Below are 19,074 nucleotides of genomic sequence, written 5' to 3'. Positions count from 1 at the left end.
CGAGCGCGAGAGCTGCGTGATCCTCAGGAAAGGGGCGTCTTGAAAAAGACGCCCGGCTCTTTTAGTGCAATGAGAGTGTGTGTCGCGGCGGCGAGCACACACACATACACAAAACACAGTAGCAGAGAAAGGATATAACGCCGGATAGCGCAGCAGGAAGGCGACTGAAGGCGGCGCGGCCAGCGGCTTCAGAGTGTCGACTCGTCCCGCTGAAAGGCTTTTTCAGACGGCGCGGCTTCTCTCCGGATCCAGCGATGCGAGAGCTTCGCTGAAGAGATGAAAAATCAGTGAGCTAGCCTCTCGAAGCTATGTTTATAGCCCTAGACCACGCCCATTCTGGCGGGACGTGACGTATTGGGCGCGAAGCGCCCCCATTGGAGCTGACGTCACGAGTGGGCCTTATCGATAGGCTGCTGCAGTTGCCGCAGGGCAGCCAATAGGCGCACAAGCCGTCTCGCCTGTGTCTGCATGCTGCCGCAACGCGTTTTACATTATTTCAAAATTAAGGATAATTTTTTGGCTTCAGTATCTCGCGGAAAAGAGATTTTCCCCTAGCGTAAGATTTACGCAGTACGAGAGTACCTCTCGTAAGAGAACCTTGTTTTTCTGGTTGGTTGAATTCAGTTAACCTTAAATCATTTATTTAATTTCAACAAAACCAGTTATTGTAGATGTTACCACATAAAATACATTTTCTAAGTTGAACTGCTAAAACATTTTTTTTTTCAGTGTATAGTGATGGGATACTTTAAATCAATTTAAAGGCATAGGAATACATCATTTTGACACCTTTTTAACAGTTATAGCGCCACCAAGTGGCCAGTTGCCGTGTCCTTTTTCACGTGACCACAGAATGAGCTCTCACATAGGTGTGCTGACAATTGTTGTCAATTGTTGACAATCAGACTCCAGAGAATCTTGCTGCAGCTGTTTTGGTTCCAGTCGGGCCAAAACCTACGACTAGTTCGCAAAAGTAGGTTTTTGGAAAAAACCCAAATACCTGAACATTTTCCCAGAGTGACGAGCAAATCCGAGGCATGCGTCTTGTCTGCCTTGAGCCAAGGATTCCAATGATATAAGACACTTGAGCCTACGCATAATGGTTGAGGAGTTATGAGCCATTTCGTACCTTTGACCACTGTAGCGCCACCGTCAGGCCGATCGTGACGTTGTAGTGAGTACTATCAGCCCCCAAAGTTTCAAGTCTCTACGACTTACGGTTCGGTCTGCCCGATCAGTTTTACATGGAGAATGCTGCATCATGGGAAAATTAACAATTACAATAGGGTTTCAGCACTTCGTGCTTGAACCCCTAATGAATTAAAACTAAACTCAATTAATTAATTCAAACTAAAACCATAAAATGAATGATCCCATGATGAGAACCTCTAAAAGGATTTATATATGAAGTGATAGAACTCTTTCTGTGTGAAAGCTTTTGAAAAAAAAGAGTAAGTGTAGAATACCTCTTTACATCAAATGTGAAAAGTTCTGATATGATTTATCTTTGTTTTAGTTTTTTATCTTAGCTTTTTTTTAAAACAATTCTAAATAAACATATGTAATGTGAGCTTAGAAAAATCCAGTTTGACTTGGTTCACAGAAACTGTTGCTGCCCTCACAGTAAACATCCACCCCAGTCCAGACAGCTGTTTTACTCTCTCAGTGTAGCAAGTGTTAATCATTTTTAAGAGAGAAGAAAATATACATTTTTAGATTTAGGTTGGGAACACTGACACTTCTGTCACCCCATTATAATTAATTTCTGAAATAATCAGTCAAACAACCCTAAATTGCTTTTAATTGTATGTTTGAAATACAAATATTAAATAAATAATGTGAAAGTTAGCTTGCGGCTATTTCATCCTCATTTTACCAGAAGAATGTATTTATTTTCAGAAGAATTTTCCTTCACAGAAGAATGAGAGATGACTTTTTGTCCTGAGTTTTTGTAGGTCACTGAAGTATTACTTTATATTTAGGACGTTAAATTATGCCATCAATTATAAATGTTTTTATTTCATATTTTTATTTTAAACTTATTGTCACGGTTTATGAATTCGCTGTCTCCTTTCTCGTCTCATGTTATGTGTGTGTGTGTGTGTGTTCATGTGGGCGTGGTCACTGTACCCACTGTAGCCCCAAGGGCTTCACACCGGACATTGCAGACCATCACGCTCCCAACATCTGACCAGCTCTCAATAAAGATTTATTATTAATTTGCAATTAAATCTTCTGGTTTTCATTACACTTATAAGAACACAAATACAGGTTTTAAGGGAATTCCAACACACTCGTGGCAGTTTGTAACTTGGAGAACTGGTGATTTCATTCATATGTGTTTTTTGTACGTGCTTCATGCTTAGGTCAACCTCTAAAAAAAAAAAAAAAAAAAAAAAATTGTTTCCACATGGCACAAATTCATATGAAAAAAACCCATAAAATTATTTTATTTTTAGAAACACTAAAATCACCTCATACAACTTCTTCGATCTACTCAACATTAAAAAGCCATCAGAAACAAAAATCTTATTTTAACACTTTTATTTTTTTTATTTTTTTTTATTTTTACAAGTTTAGATTTCAGAGTTTGATCAGGTGACAATTACGCATGACTGAGAGACACCAACATGTCCCTTAATACACTTTCAGTCATACCGGTTGCTCAATAAGAAACTCGAATGAACAATGAAGGAGCTTACAGACGGAGAAAGGGTGAAGGCGTTAAAATGTGCAGAGAGAGTATGTGGGCGTCTTGAAAACAGGTTAGCAGGGTTTATTTAAGAGCAGGACTGCAGGTGTCCGTACTGTCAGAGATGAAGATGAAGATGAAGATCCACATACTCAGTGTAGCATTTATCGTCTCTCTGATAGGTAAGGCCTTTTATTGGATAATTAATGCTTTAAGATACCTAATAATTAATTTTGACTAACATAACTATTACTTACGTTTATGCAACTACGTTTTATATTGCATTTACACTTTTTTTCACCACTGAAGTTATCTGTAACTGAACTTTGTTTCTTGTTTTCTAGGGTGTGACGCACAACTGGATGGTAACCAGTTTTTCAGCGATTTAAATAGCCAATTTCCATTAAAAATGACCAGTTGTTTAACTAAAATGTGTTTTCTTTACCTTGCCTATTGTCAGTGTGTGGCAAAGCAATGCTCAACACAAAGATAGTGGGGGGACAGGATGCAGCGGCTGGCGCTTGGCCATGGCAGGTCAGCCTTCATAGTGACGGGAGCCATTTTTGTGGTGGATCACTCATCAACAATCAATGGGTTCTGACTGCAGCGCACTGCTTTGATGAGTAATTATCATAAACCCCAAAAAAATTAAAATTTGAATTCAATTGATGTGGCAAATGCTTAGCACTTCTTCTTCTACCATATTCCAGTTCAACAACTGCTGGCCTAACTGTGTACCTGGGCCGACAGACACAGCAAGGAACAAATGCAAATGAAGTGACCAGAACTGTCTCTAGAATCATAAATCACCCAAGCTATGATAGCGTCTCTCATGATAACGACATCACTCTTCTGCAACTGGCTTCGCCGGTGAATTTTACTAACTTTATCAGTCCGGTCTGTCTGGCTTCCTCAAACAGTACGTTCTTCAACAAAACCTCCAGCTGGGTCACCGGATGGGGAAACATTAATACAGGCCGTACGTATTTAATTTAATAACCTTGATTACAGTCACAGCATACTGTACTATTGCAATAGTTGATGTATATTTGATCATTTTATGTGTTTCTCAGGTCCCCTGCCTTCACCGCAAACTCTACAGGAAGTGCAAGTGCCTATTGTTGGAAACAGGCAGTGTAAGTGTCTTAATGGTGTCTCAAAAATCACAGACAACATGATATGTGCTGGACTATTGGAAGGGGGCAAAGACTCCTGTCAGGTAACAACTCCCATGCTTCTGTTTGTGGTACTTCATATAGTTTTAATGGGCTGCTAATATTCTACAAAGTGTATATAGTTATAATTAAGAATAAGTAGGATGAGGGGCCTCTAAACTAAAACTTTCAAATAAACTGATAATGTAAGGGTTGAACTTTGACTAATGTAAGGGTATTCAACCTAGTGAATCAAGCAGAAATGTAATATTTATACACAAACCAGTTATTCAGTTTAGCTTTATTCAGAATAAATAAATATAATTGCTAATGTTTGTACTGTAATGAAGAAGATGTAAGATTGTTTTATAGACCAGGGGTTTTGAAACTTTTTAATGCCAAGGGCCCCCAAATATTATGATGCCCTTCCGAAGGCAGCAATACATTTTTATTTTTTTCATAAAAGACCCATGTGAGCTGTGAGAAACAGTGTGGTATAAAGGCAACATGTAGTTTGCTAAATTAAATAATTTTATTTTATACTGATAGGTGAAATTAACTCATAACTGAAAATTGTGCTTTTCACAATTCTGGCAACTGAACAATGAAGAAGGTTACAGATGAACAGATATTGATGATTCCCCATTCCTAAAATATCAATACAGCTATATATAGTTTATAATTAAAATATACTGTATATAGTTAAAATATTATCTGGAAAATATTAACTTTAACTTTTTACTTCAGTTTTGTAAAATATTTTTTTCCCCTCTAGAATCTTCTTTATTTATTTTTTTTATTTTTTTTAAACCCCTGGTATAGACATACATGTGTGTGGTCATGTTGTAGTTTTCATGTGACTAGTCTTCCAACCATAACAGTATAATTTTCAATGACGAGTGTTGATCGTCCATATAAAGAGAAGCACTAAAATCTCCAGGACATTTCCTAACATAAGACTAACTTGATTCTTTTAAACATGCAATCACAAGGAAGTCATCTTCCCATTATTCATTCATATTATAAATTACAGCTGTGAACTACAACTGGAGTAGATGTGTAGAACAGGTTACTTGGCATGTCACTAACCTGTTCTTCATCCTACAGGGTGACTCTGGTGGTCCTATGGTCAGCAAGCAGGGTTCAGTCTGGATCCAGTCTGGAATTGTGAGTTTTGGCGAAGGTTGTGCTTTGCCCAATTCCCCTGGTGTGTATGCCAGAGTGTCTAAGTACCAGAATTGGATCAATGAGCAAATCACCACCAACCAGCCAGGCTTCATTACGTTCACCTCCAGTGGTACTGACGGTGACCTGAGCATCAGCTGTACTGGTGTGCCTGCCATCCCGACAACTACTGCCCCTACAACTACAGCTGTCCCACGTAAGGTTCCTTCAAGTTATAAGATCCTGAAAAAACATGCATACATTGTTCACTTGGTAACTTGTCTAAGGACTTTTGTGCATTAAAAGTGTGCTTGATTTCAAAGTTTTTAACTTTAAATTCAGGTAAACACATATTACTAGTGAATGAAATTCATGTAGCCGATCGGTCAACGAGCGTCAGCTTGTGGTTCCATCACAGAGAGCCACAAAATCACTTTCCAGAACATTCTCATTCCCGGTTCCATGCTGGTGGAATGCTCTGAGTCCCCACCCTCATCCGGAATGCAGAATCCCTGATAACATTCAAAAGACAACTGAAAACTCATCTCTTCCGTGAGCACTTAACCTCATTATAAAAAAAAAATTCTTTCCTTTTCCTTTAATCCTCCCTTATCGGGCTTATGCTGATCTGAGCAATGCCTGAACTTTGTATTTTGAGCACTTCTTGCGTTGTTTTTGCCTCTTCACAATGACTTTTAGTCAATTTAGTCCTAAATTGTAAGTCGATTTGGACAAAAGCGTCTGCTAAATGACTAAATGTAAATGTAGTCATTTTCAAGGAAGGTGAAAGAGGCACAGGGCTCCAGGCCCAATGCGACAAAAAAATAAATAATTGCTACAATAATTTAAAATGCATTCAAAATTGCCAACACTTTCATCAGATATCATCATTTCATTACAGCATGCCACAGTGTTTGCTAAATGCAATAATGAACAAACAAATTACTTATGAACCAGTTCATTTATTAAACATTAGTTAATTAGTTATTAACTAACATGAACTAACCATGAGCAATACATTTGTTACTGTTTTTGTTTATATTTGTTAACGTTAATAAAAAATACAGCTGTTCATTGTTTGTTCATGTTAGTTCACAGTGCATTAACTAATGTTAACAGCTAATGTTAATAACCTATATACTATTATGTATAGCACTCACTGTGTGCTGAAATACTACTGAAAATTCATGATCCTAACCTTTACCTCCATCAGTTGTCCAGACAGCGATTCATCTTTTATGTATCATTAAAATACTGGTGTCTGGGGACAATATTTTTAATTTTTTTCAAGTATCTGTACTTTATCAGAATGTTTTTCTTTGGAAAACTTTTACTTCACAACATTCCAAATCATGTTGTATGGCGTACATTTGCTGCACTACATTTCGTAAATAAAAGTTTTTCACATTTTAATTTATTTATTTCTTACCTTTGATACAAACGATCAATTTCTAAATACATTAGAAATTTTGTACTTTCTTGCTTGCACTCAAGTAAAACTTTTAATTGCTTTTACTTAAGTTAAAGTAAAAAAAGTACTAGATTTCCAATGTAGTTAAGTATTAAATTAAATTCAATATAAAACGTAGTGCAGTAAAAGTATGACATTATGCTTTGGAATTTTGTGAAGTAAAAGTTTTCCACAGAAAAACACTCTGATAAAGTACACTTGAAAAATTTCATTAAGCAGAGTAAAAATACTTCACTATTGTCCGCCTCTGCCAGGGATTGTAGAGAATGCGATAAATGAATATATAAATGAACTATATTTGAATATAGATGAACATCTCGGTTGCGTATGCAACCCTTGTTCCCTGAAGGAGGGAACGGAGACGTAGTCAACGTCGACTGAATGGGATCACGCTAGGGAGCCTGTCATCTTCGAGTACTATTGAACGAGCCAATGCAATTGCCGTGCGTGATTCGCATCACACACTCCGCCCCCGCGGCGCGGGTATAAATACGGAAGTGGATGCACGCACTAGTTGCTTTTCGCTGAGGAGTCGAGAGTAACTCGGAGTCAGCGGTGGTCCAGCTATAGTGGCTAAGGGACTACGTCTCCGTTCCCTCCTTCAGGGAACGAGGGTTGCTTACGCAACTGAGACGTTCCCTTTCAGTCGTTCACGTTCGACGTAGTCGACGTCGACTGAATGGGATCAACTATGGAAAGCGTCACTAGAGCTGCCACCTTCCAGTGCCTGGATGAAAGCCTCCTGACCCCCCGCAATTATGAGGCGGTGAAGGGCAAGGGCATTGCCGTAGGGATCACAACATATGGACCCAGCCTAACAAAGGTTCCACCAGTGCATACGAGTGATAGGCCTGGCTTCGGACGTTCCGCCATGTCTGTTGCCGAAGGGTATGGAGGAACTCGACAGGGTTCGGCTAATAAGGGGAACTCACTGGAGCAAGAATTGCGCACGTATCCAGTCCATAGGAGGGGAATAGCGCAGCAAGCCGACACGTCGAACCGTGCTTACAGTGAAACTAGCTTCATGTGAAGGGAGCCCACGGGAAGCAACGGTTCGACACATTGGCTAGTTCTCTAGCGAATGTGTATAGGTGTCGCCCAGCCCCCAACTCTGTTTAACATCTGTTCAGCGAGGCACTCTGTGTCAATGCCTAGGAGGGAGCAATTCCCTTGCTTAGGAGGAGCTCAACGCCCAGGTGGGCACGTGCTACTTGGGAAACTTTCTCACCAAGATGAAGGCAACCACATGTAGTTGGCCAACCTCTGCTTGGAAACAGCCTTCCCTTCTGCTGGTTTCCTGTAACAAGACAGAGCTGGTCTAAGGCCTAGGCTTTGCATTCTGATCACGTATAACCGTACTGGGGTGCGTTTCCCGTACAACTATATAGCTCGCTGCTTAACTACCATAGTACGATGCATCGTTGGAGAAGTCAACTAGCTAGTCACGACTGTTTCCCGAAATCGCAAAGTATCGTTCAACCACGTTGGTTTATGACGTCTCGCACGTGGTGGACTAATAACTTATTTTAATTAATCTGTTTGAGATCGAATTAACGCTAAATTTTGTCATATAAGTTATAGACATGGCATCTGAAGACCATTTCTAATTTTTCTCAGTTATTTTGCTTTATTACCAGACTCAATATTTGGCTCGTTCTTACATAGTAGAGCACGTTCACACATGCGCAGTCTTCAAAAACGGTGCTTTAAATCTCTTGACAAACTAAAAGACGTAAATTACATTTGTATGTATTCTAAATAAATAACACGGGTTGTACTGAATGTCAGCTTGCTTATTTTTGCTAAAGATAAGGATTTATTCAGTCTACATCTCATGTAAACTAGAAACTATGCTTCTAACCACAGCTCGAGAGCTGTCGTTCCAACCACACAAGTTTGCGATGCTGTTTGCGAACGTTCGTTGGAACGATGGTTTCGGGAAACACCAAATCGTTGAACTATGCTGATAACGACGGAACTTGCGACCATAGTTGGCTAACGATGCTTTCGGGAAACGCACCCCTGGAATGTACAGAGAAAAAGCCAGGGCTGGGTCTGCCTCCTCCGGGGCAGCGCTTGCAGCCTCACCACCTGGTTCCCTAAGGCGAGGTAGGAACCTTGGGCACATATCCAGGCCAGGGTCACAGGTGTCATGAGAGGTAGCCGGCCCAAACTCCAGGCACGATTCGTTGACCAAAAATGCGGGCAAGTCCCTACCCTCTAGATAGAGACCAAACAAGCAGGTGAACTGTTTCTTTAAAAACAGAATTTTTAACTCACTGCCTGTAGGGCTCAAGGGAGGTCTCTGCATCGAGGTCTACCACGACCCCTGGGAGCTGGACGATTTGGGTAAGGATTGCCGGATCCCAGCAACCCAGGATTGTTCTTCTGGTCCGAAGTCCTCCCAGTCGACCAGGTACTCTAATCTGGCACCTCGTCGTCGTGAGTCCAGAATGTCTCAAACCCGGTAGATAGGCTCCTCTTCGGCAAGGTTGGGAGGAGGAGGTACGTCGGCATCACCAGAATCTGTGGGAGGAGGAGAGACAGGTTCAGTGTGAGGTTTCAGGAGTGACACATGGAAGGAAGGTGAGATTCTAAAGTGAGGTGGTGTAATGAAATCAACTCAAATGAGGGGAATGTATAATTAATAATTAACAATTTATCCTACTGGTTATGAGCTATTATTACCTACACATTTTAAATCGCCCAAAAAGGGAATACATAGCCCGTATATTTGTATCTCTGTATATAGATAATTAACCACTATAATTAATTATAAATATACAGATAGGCTATAGATCAAATTTAAGAATAACCTACAAAATTTATTCCACATCGAATAATCCGTTCGTCCACCGAACCGACCATACGATCTTCTTATCAACTCTCAGGGAGTATTTTTATTCTTATAAACTCTCAAGAAAGGCCATTCTTCTGGCCATGAAGCATAACCTTCTTGTTCTATAAGATTACTAACCTGTAGGTTAATCAACAATGTAAAGCTTGTAGCTTAAGATCACACATTTAAGAGGCTTTGTTCAAAGAGCAGCAGACAGAGACAATCAAGCGTATAATGGGTTTTTAATAAATGAAACTATAAACATACAAATACATTTAACAAAGAATATATAAACAGTAACGAAAGTAAAGAAAGAAAGAAAGAAAGAGCAGATCACAGAATGCCAAAATTTCACAAACAGTTAACCTTTGAGAGCCAGCAAAGAATCAAATCACCTTAAAGACAACCTTAAACGCATTTAAATCTCGATAGGATTTGTTATTTCTACTCCAAAAGACGGTAAACATAGTATAATACATTTTATGGTAACCTACTACATATATTTAGCTTAGGCAAACCGAGAGGTTTAATTCGGGCCTGTAGGCCTATCTCTAAAGAAAAGTTGGTTACCAACATTCTTTGGAAAATATTCTTTTATGTTCTGCAGAAGAAAGAAAGTGATAGAGTTTGGAAACTATTTGGAACTAAAGTTTAGAACAAAGTTCAAACTTCACTTAAAAATGTTGACATTAGTTTCATTTTTAAGTGAAGTTGCCCTCATTGAGTGCTCCCGACTGAAATACTCTTGTTTTTATTTGCAAAGAGAGTATTTGGCCATTTAGATTTTTATATAGGCCTATATGGTACTATAATATGTGATCTCAAGTGCATTAAAGTAAAAGAACCGACTAGCGTATAAACATAACATACAAATTTTACATAGCCTAGCCTAAGTAATTTTTTATTTATTTTTTCGTAGCAACCTCTTTAATCACAGTAGCACCAGTTGAAAAGTTTCTTAAATTTCTTAACTGAAATTGTACTGCTGTATACTAGGGCCAAATATTTTGGGTCACAAATAAAACATTAGGAATATCATGTTTGATGAAGATTGGCAATATACTGAGGTTGGACTTAAAGGGATGATTCAGAGTAATTTCAACCTAGGGTCCTATGCACCATGTTTTGAAGTCCATAAAAAAGCATCCATCCATGATAAAAGAGAGCCGGGGTTAATAAAGGCCTTCTGAAGTGAAGCGATGTGTTTGTGTAAGAAAACATCCATATTTAAAACTTTATCGACTAAAATAACTAGCTTCCGGCAGACGGCTGTACACATACTACGCAAGTAAACTTACGCCACAAGAGTAACCAGTGACGCATCTATGACGTAGGATGTAGGAGTATCGTAAGTGTTGGTGCCTCTCGCGGTTCAAACAAACAGAGCTCAAACAAACTCAAGCTCCTCTGACATTTCTCTTTAAAAATGATTGTTTTAGACTTCTAATTGGTGACTGGTGTTTTGTATTTTTCTATCCTCTGCGCTTCCGCGTTCGTCATTACATTGTGCGTCGGGTCAGGGGTTAGTCTTCCACCGTGCCATTCATCCACGACCATCACCTCATGTTGCAGCATGATAATGCACGGCTGTACCAGTACTGACTGGTTTTCGGGTTTTCATTTCAAACCCTGAACATAACAATATAATATGTAATAAAGTGCATGTTATTGAGTGCATTCATTCTATCCCACATTGCACCACAATAACGAGTGTACAGCCGATGTACGTTCAACGGCTGTCCGAATTTGCTCGCTTTTTTTCATTCATTCCTTCAAGTGAACAGTAGGCTATTAGTGGACTAACATAGGTAAAAGTGATTGAGGGTTTAGAGGGCGATTTCGGATTCAGCCAACATGACACAAAAGACTAGGGAGGCACATGGCAAGACCACATGAGGGCAAGGGAATCACATGACAAGACAGGGAATGACTGACATGAAACATGAACCAACAACCAAAACTAGTAACATGAAACATGAACATGAAATAAAACCCAACACTAGACATGAGAATATCTGTGTTTAGTTTTTTGTCACAAGGGTATTTAGATGATGCAAATAAATCCCATGCAATTGAATAAACAGCCTGGGTTTAAATAATAAAGGGTAGTTTTCTTACATTCAAAATGGCGGGAAATTAAATAATTATTGTGGTAAGAAAATCAGCCTTTGTAATCTCTATAAGCAAACATTGACAAATTCATTGTAAGTGATTTATGAGATTTTACACTTTTATAAAGTGAACACAAAAACAAATTTAAATGTCATCTTTACCCACGTTAACTTGTATCTCAGAACTCTGTCAAGCATATCAACTGTTCTGCTGAAAATCATTTTCACACATTCTCTTGTTTGTCTTTCCTCAAATAAGTCTATTGTGGTCTTACCTCAGAGTAAATGATATTGTGATATTTGCTTAGGTGCTGTGGTACTTTCAGGGTATAACACTACTTCAGCCCATCCCTGAGTCTGTAACTTTAAACCAGTATCATGTCAGGTTTGACATTGCATGTTCAGCATAGTTGAATCAAACAAGCTTACTTTCAATTGTTTCACCTCACCCATTTCCATTATCAGCTTCAAATAACAAGCCAACCTGTGGTATTTACATACCATTCACTTAATTTTTTAAATATTTTAAAATCAAACTGGGATTGGCATAAAGAATAAAGCTATGAATTCACTTTCAGGGTCTCAATGAACACTTCAAAATGCAGAAATGTTGTCTGATGGTTAGATTTAGAGGTATAGGATAGAGGAAATAAGCTCGGTGTAAACAGCATGACAGAAAAACAAACCTGTGTTGATTGATATTCCTGTGAACATCGTAACTAAATGTTCTTTAGTGATAGATACACTGTAAAAAAAAAATTACATCCCCAAGTCAAACATTTCTAGTGACTGGTTACATCTAAATTTTTCAATTAGTCTGACGTATTATTTCTCATTGAGCCAATGTTAACAGACTATTGCAACAAAAATTACACTTGGGCCAATTTAAAAATTTAGATGTTACCAGTCACTAGAAAATTTTGACTTGGAGAGGTTAGAAATTTTTTACAGTGTAGATATAGATAAATAAATAGACCTTATTAATAGTTGTAACAGTTAACTAGTAAGAGTTATAGTCATTAATTATATTAATTATAATAATGAATTTATAAATCAATAAGATTGCTAGTTGGCCAGGGTCCACAATCAAACCAAAGGCATGAAAAACTATGGCATGTTAAAAATCGAAGACTTGGTGCTTTAACCTACTTAAGATTATTTTTGTGTTGAGATTTGCGTGACTTTTAACAAATTCCTTTCAGTGGAAAATATAGAACTTGTTTATCTAACATGCCTAAAGTTTTTTCCCCAGAACTATGACATGACCAGGGATGTAGTGGAGGCTAAACGCACGTAAACGCCGTTTACGCACCTCCCAAAATTTGGAAATAGCGTTTGCCCACCTCCAAAGTGCGTTTATCCACCTCTACATTGCGTTTATCCACCTCTAAATGTCACGTTATTTGAGCGGACTTTGCTTTTCCAGTGCGTGATCGCCGATCGGCACATGATTCGAGCATTTGGGCCGTTAACTACAGAGCAGAACGCGCAGCGCGCAAACACGGAGCAGAGAGCGCAGCGCGCCGACACACACACACACACACACGCGCGCCCGGAACAAAGAGAACGGCGCACACACGTAGCAGAAAACACACGCTCGTGAAGTTATTAAACAAGCTGCGCGAGAATGAAACTTGATCGCAGCCGCAACAGGAAATCATTAAAACGATGCAAAAAATAAGTTATTTATTTTTTATTCATTACAGGCAGCTGGTTTAATGTAGGGAGCATGTCAAAACCCAACTGTAACCCAATCAAGCCTGCACCAGGTTAAAGCCTTTTCCCTCTACAGGGAAACACTGATCCACATTTTTCTGATAGACCAAACAACTAATCAATTAATCGAGGAAATATTCAACAGATTAATCAACTATGAAAATAATCCCAAATCCCTATCATTATGCACAAGTGCATTGCATTGGAAGCCCTGGATATAAGCCTCCCTCTCGATCTCTCTTAAATATTTTTGTTCTCTGTTTTGTCATTTAGTAAACTTGATAGATTTCAACCATATTATTCCTTTTTGAGTCTCTTTAACAAGAACTTAGATTAATGTATGAATTGAATAGTGATTGTGTGACCTATGATGAGGGAACAACCAGTGATACCCTTGGTAGTACCATCAAATGATAGCCTATAGGCTATAGCGATGTCATCAGGATACACATACACCGGTAGGCAGTGGCCCACCTTACCGGGTGATCAAGTTGTGGTCCACCAGAATTTATAGTTTACCCACCTCTTTTTTTACCACTACACCACTGGACATGACATAGCTACTCCTTGTGACACCAGAACAACAACAAATCAAGATTTTTTATACAGGTTATGTTTCATAGAGACACAGAGCTGAACCGCGCTTTAACATGCATGAAAGAAAACAGTGAAATAAACCTACTGTCATGGAGACAAAAGTACATTTTTAATTTTAATACAATAAATGCTTAAATGTTCTTAATTCAGTCAAATTGACATAGAGAAAATATGTAATAAATTATGGGTGTTTGAATGAACTGTCAACATTCAGTTGCCATACATTGTCATTGTATGCGATTATTGAAATTAGAGCTTACTGGCACTTTCCCATTAGCTCCCATTAACCCTTTCTCTCTCTCTTTTTTCTCCAGCGACATTGTGCGGAGGTTCTGCAGGTTCATGGCCATGGATGGCTAGTCTAACTCTTAACGGTTATCCTATGTGTGTTGGTACTTTGGTCTCTGACCAATTCGTCATGACCTCTGCTAGCTGCTTTTCCAGGTAGTCAAAACAGGAAAACTTAATTTCATATGAAATCAGTGACCTAAACATAGGTTGACATAGACTTGCGCACTGACATCAATATCTCATTCTTCAGATTCATGGGTATGGATGGATGGACTGTGAACCTCAATGTTGTCCAGTGGGACTGTTCCATCAACGTCATGTCGGCTGGCGTGGCAAATGTCTTTTTCGACGATATTTTCGGCAATGGTGTAGCACTTGTGGAACTGTTTTTTTTTCCGTTTTATAACTTTCCCAATGTTCCGGTTGACATGTATGATTTCAGCTTTGGCCCTGGTTCTCAATGTTCAATAGTTGGTTGGAATTCAGGATGTGAGTTTATATAACCACTTATGCAGACTTTTTATCTCATTAAATTAAATGACATCTCAAGAATGATATTTATTTCCCATTCGTTTTTCTTTCCTCGTAAACAGACCAATCTTTTCAGGAAGTCCAGGCCACCATTGTAAACTGCGATCCTTCAGACACCTCACCGATCAACATCTGCACAGAGTCACTGCCTTTGAGCTTTGAGCAGGTATCTGCGGGCTTGTCTTTTGATTTTCCAGACTGAAACACATTTGAGATACTACTTACCACTATGTCCAATTGTAATGTGTCCTAACAATGTTCCACTGAGTGTTTAGTGTGAAGTTTGTAACGGTCTTTCTTACTCTCATTCAGAAAGAGAACGGCATCCCCCTGCTGTGTAGAATGAATGGCATGTGGATTCAGACTGGTCTTTTGTCCGTTCCCCCTGGCAGTGGCATCAACCCACAATACTCCAACAACACAGTCTTCATCAGGACCTCTCCCTTCTCCAGCTTCCTGACTAACACTATCAGAGAATTCCCATCTATTGTGGGTGGGGTGGAGTCATTCTCACCCCTCTCTCTCACCTGCATCCTGCTGCTCTCTTTCCCAGCAGTCCTCCAGGCCATTTATTAAAGCTGTTATCTGTCACTTTATCACAGAATAAACTAACAGTACATTATGGGGGGCATTATAGGTTATTTACTTTTGCATTAGTAATATAGCTAATGAGTTTTAAAAAATCCTGAATTTGAATAAAGTAATTAAGGTGGAATTTTTAACAGTGTATATTCCAAATAAAACAAACTAAGAGTGTATTAACATTTAAATAAATTTAAGCTATGCAAATCTGTCTGTATGAACACATGCATTTACTTTTTACATATACTTTAAGGATGAGTGGTATAAATATTTGTATACGCAAACACACACACATATAAATTACAATAAGTAGACAATTTACCTGCCACAATAAAGCTGTTTATAGTACTGAAACCTGAAGAGAATTATCTTATTTATTTTTTTAGCCATGGGTTCCCTCAGGAATTTCCTATGGGTTTTAGAACAATGTTTTCTGATTTATGATTACAATAAGGTCTGTGGCCAGGAAAATCTAAACCGCAAGCCAGAGGTAAAAGGGGTGGGCACTAACTGATTTTTAAATAAATGAATGGTGCATCTCTCCTCACCCATAGAGAACTTCATTGCATGCATCAAACTGGTCTGTCTAGCAGCAGAAAGAAGCACATTCAACCACAATGTAAGCCCGTCTATTGGTCCAATGGGGGTTTCCAATAATACGGGGAAGGTTTCTCTGCGTATTATTTGTCTTTCCTTTTCGCAACAAAACAAGATTAAATGCAATATATTTTCTCACATGTAATAACTCGTTTCATCTGACTCCATTAATGAAAAAGATTTTAATGATATCTGTGCATCATTAAAGTGAACGAATATTTGATTATTCTTTTAAACTGATTATATTTTACCCGCTTAGATCAGGAAACTATATCGCTTTGAGTTTTTCACAATTTGGTCAGTCCCGATGATCAAAAACAGAGGTAATTGGCTAAATATCTGAGATTTGCCGTAATTCCCACGCGCACAATCGAAGATATATTCATATAGCCCCCTTGGATGCCCCTCAGGAACTTAATTCAATCGTTTACTTTAGTAGAGTTTTTTGACCACCATTTAAAGACGTTAGTCGATCAACTTTACCTTTCTTAAAAATGGCTTTGTTTGGCCAAGCTCGTGGCTTGTTCCATGTACACTTATCTAAAGTAACATTAAATTAGAACAGAGGTCATCAGACGCATCCAGATCTAGATTGATCAACCAGCATCTGCTGATTCTAGATGGAAAACCTCGTCTCCTCATCCAAGCACGCTGATATCTCTGATATCAGTTATTAGTCGTCACTAATCTCTGACGCAACCTTGTGGAAATATACGGATCCGTTAATCTATTTGGGAAAAACAAGTCTCAGAGTCGTTCAGAATAAAATCAAACGTTTACAATTTATTGACCAGGTAATGAAGCAATAATTCAAAATCCAATTCATAAGAATAAAATCATCAGTTAAGCATAACAATTCAGAAATAGAGGAATTTGTAGAAATTATTACCTGGCAACAAAAATTACACACAGCAGCTGTGTGGGAAGTCAACCTACAGACTCCCCGAACTTTTCTGCTCCTTTTCCTTATATACCCAGATAATTCAATATTATAATTGTCTGACTTTATAATCAGATTTTGGTTCCCTATTGAGGGATTCACATTGTGAGATCAGAATTTGTACTTGAATGGGTTCTTGTTTTACATACAGGAGGTATAGTCTGAATGGAGGATCTGGGGAGGGAAACACCATTAAGGGACACATTTTCTCATATTTTATAACTTCTTTAAGCTTTTCATTATGGTTGGGAGAATGAGACCATTTTACCAGGCGCACTGAGACACTTTAAATGATATCAAACATGTATAGTTACTTCTTGTATATACATAACATTGTATAGGTTTTCAGTGTATTTCAGGTGAGGAGGAGGAGGGGGATGAAGGGGAGATAGTGTGTGTGAAGTGTGAACTGCACTGTATGCTGCGTCTCGGAAGTTCCTGTTACATATGCAGGAGATAGTTCAAGTGTTAATTCTCAGGAGGGCCTTTTGTTTCATCGAGGGGTCGATCAGACATACTGGCACCAGCCTTACAGCTAGGCCTACATAATGTGAGTCACATGTTGGGGAGACATTCAGGCGTGAAGTGGAGATAAGTGCTAAACTTGAGACATGAACCCAAACCCGTTATTTCATAATTGAAATGTGCTAAGGTGTGTCCAGCAGTATTAAAAAAATGCATTTATCGAATATTTCTAAGGCACATTGTTGGCCCAGCGATGGGCAGCTGCGGTCCTGGAGGGGCCACTGTCCTGAAGAGTTTAGTCCCGTCCCTAATCAAACACACCTGCCTGCATATTTCAAGCAATCCTGAAGCCTTGGGGCCTGTTTACTTCATCAGTTCATGTGTTTTCTCTGATTGGATAGCTATCTGTTGTGTTCATGCGTGAATTATAATGTGACAACTATTTCGAAGTGCTGTGTAATGACATAATGTTGAGTATATAAGAACATAAGTGAAAGAGTAAACAAGATGGATGAAGATCGCTGCTCCTGTCTCGTGTGTTTCTAACTCCTGATAGATACCACACTATCTGATCATGAAAAGATCAGATGTAAATGCCATCTGAAATGCTTTTGAGATGGATTTAAAGGTATAGCGGAGGATGTTTTACTTCCTGGTGGGTAACCTATACTATTGGTCCTCCTAATTGTCAATCATTCTGGTGAATCAATCAAACTTTTCAAAAAGTGGAGAGGGCGGGTCTTATCTAAAATTTGGAAAGATCCTCCGCTATACCTTTAAGTTTGTTTACTCAAACCACTTCAGGAGGAAACATATTCCAATCTGGACTGGAAAGTGTATGCATCTGGTTGTTGAAGCCACATACATATGTAAACTTTACTCGTTCCAAAACCGTAAATAAATAAATAAATAAATAAAGTTTGAGAGCATTTTACCAGCTCCCAGTAGCCAGATAGGCCTACGATAGTGCTACTGCAACACGCATCGATAGACCCTCAGATGAGCCAATCTCTTCAACAAGCTGACTGCTGCAAATGCAACTGAAAGTTCGGCGTCGTATCCTGAAGCTCAACACACAGTCATCTTCATTCAAAGTAATGAGACTAAATTCTATCACCAGTGCTAAAGCAGCTCTCTCTCCTATTGCTGTCTTTTTTCTTAAAATTAGCTGATGATAAATAAAAAAGCTAATTGAAGATATTAAATTTGGGGATTTATCTAATATTATCTATATTATAGATGTATATTATTATATTATAAACTCAGACAAGCTCAGTTCCAACTCGTTTTGCGTCAGTTCTTTTTCGTGAATTGGAATGTGCAAAGGATGTGACAATGTGTAAATTTGTGCTTGTGCTTAGGCTGTGGGCGGGCACTGGGCACTCAATGTTTCTACACTATATATAAGTACTGACACCTGTCTTTCCTTAGTAGTTCATTATATACTTTGTGCATAATGATGAACAACACTGTTAATCCAACTAAACTGATTTCTTTTGAATAAACTAAATTAAGTTGTATGTAAAAAATGTCTTCAATTAAACTAAATAAGCGTAATTAATTGTTTTTTGAGAGTATTTACATCAAGGTGGAAAAGGACTTTCATCATATAAAACCAAAAAGATTATATCAAAATTATTAAGTAATTTTAGCTGGAGAAATCAGGTTATATCTACTGACAGTAATGCTTCAGTAAAACCTTGTTTTTCAGGTTGGTTGAATTCAGTTATAATCAGTAATCTTAATCATTTATTTCATTTCAACAAAACCAGTTATTGTAGATGTTACCACATGAAATACATTAAGTTGAACTGAAACATTTGATTTTTTTTTTTCAGTGTATGGGATACTTTAAATCAATTGAACCAATTGCTTCAATCCATTGATTGAACCAATTGATTCAATGGTTTGAAGTGCTGGAGCC

At 38.5% G+C, this 19,074-nt stretch overlaps 1 protein-coding gene across 1 annotated transcript in view; it reads left to right on the top strand.

Annotated features, from left to right (window-relative positions):
• The window catches only part of LOC309496883 (transmembrane protease serine 9), a 75,775-nt gene extending 60,418 nt beyond the window's left edge, over window positions 1–15,357 (top strand). Inside the window, exons 11-20 of the mRNA XM_082167046.1 lie at window positions 2,760–2,874; window positions 3,037–3,057; window positions 3,153–3,315; window positions 3,403–3,671; window positions 3,766–3,911; window positions 4,954–5,227; window positions 14,059–14,188; window positions 14,286–14,524; window positions 14,629–14,732; window positions 14,879–15,357. Of these exons, the coding sequence (XP_082023172.1) occupies window positions 2,760–2,874; window positions 3,037–3,057; window positions 3,153–3,315; window positions 3,403–3,671; window positions 3,766–3,911; window positions 4,954–5,227; window positions 14,059–14,188; window positions 14,286–14,524; window positions 14,629–14,732; window positions 14,879–15,142 (1,725 nt within the window). The 3' untranslated portion in view covers window positions 15,143–15,357. The remainder of the gene's footprint in view (window positions 1–2,759; window positions 2,875–3,036; window positions 3,058–3,152; window positions 3,316–3,402; window positions 3,672–3,765; window positions 3,912–4,953; window positions 5,228–14,058; window positions 14,189–14,285; window positions 14,525–14,628; window positions 14,733–14,878) is intronic.
• The last annotated feature ends 3,717 nt before the right edge of the window (window positions 15,358–19,074 follow it).

Source organism: Leuciscus leuciscus (genome assembly GCF_965113295.1).
Source record: "Leuciscus leuciscus genome assembly, chromosome: 1".
NCBI lineage: Eukaryota > Metazoa > Chordata > Actinopteri > Cypriniformes > Leuciscidae > Leuciscus > Leuciscus leuciscus.
This window is presented reverse-complemented; position numbering and strand designations above follow the sequence as displayed.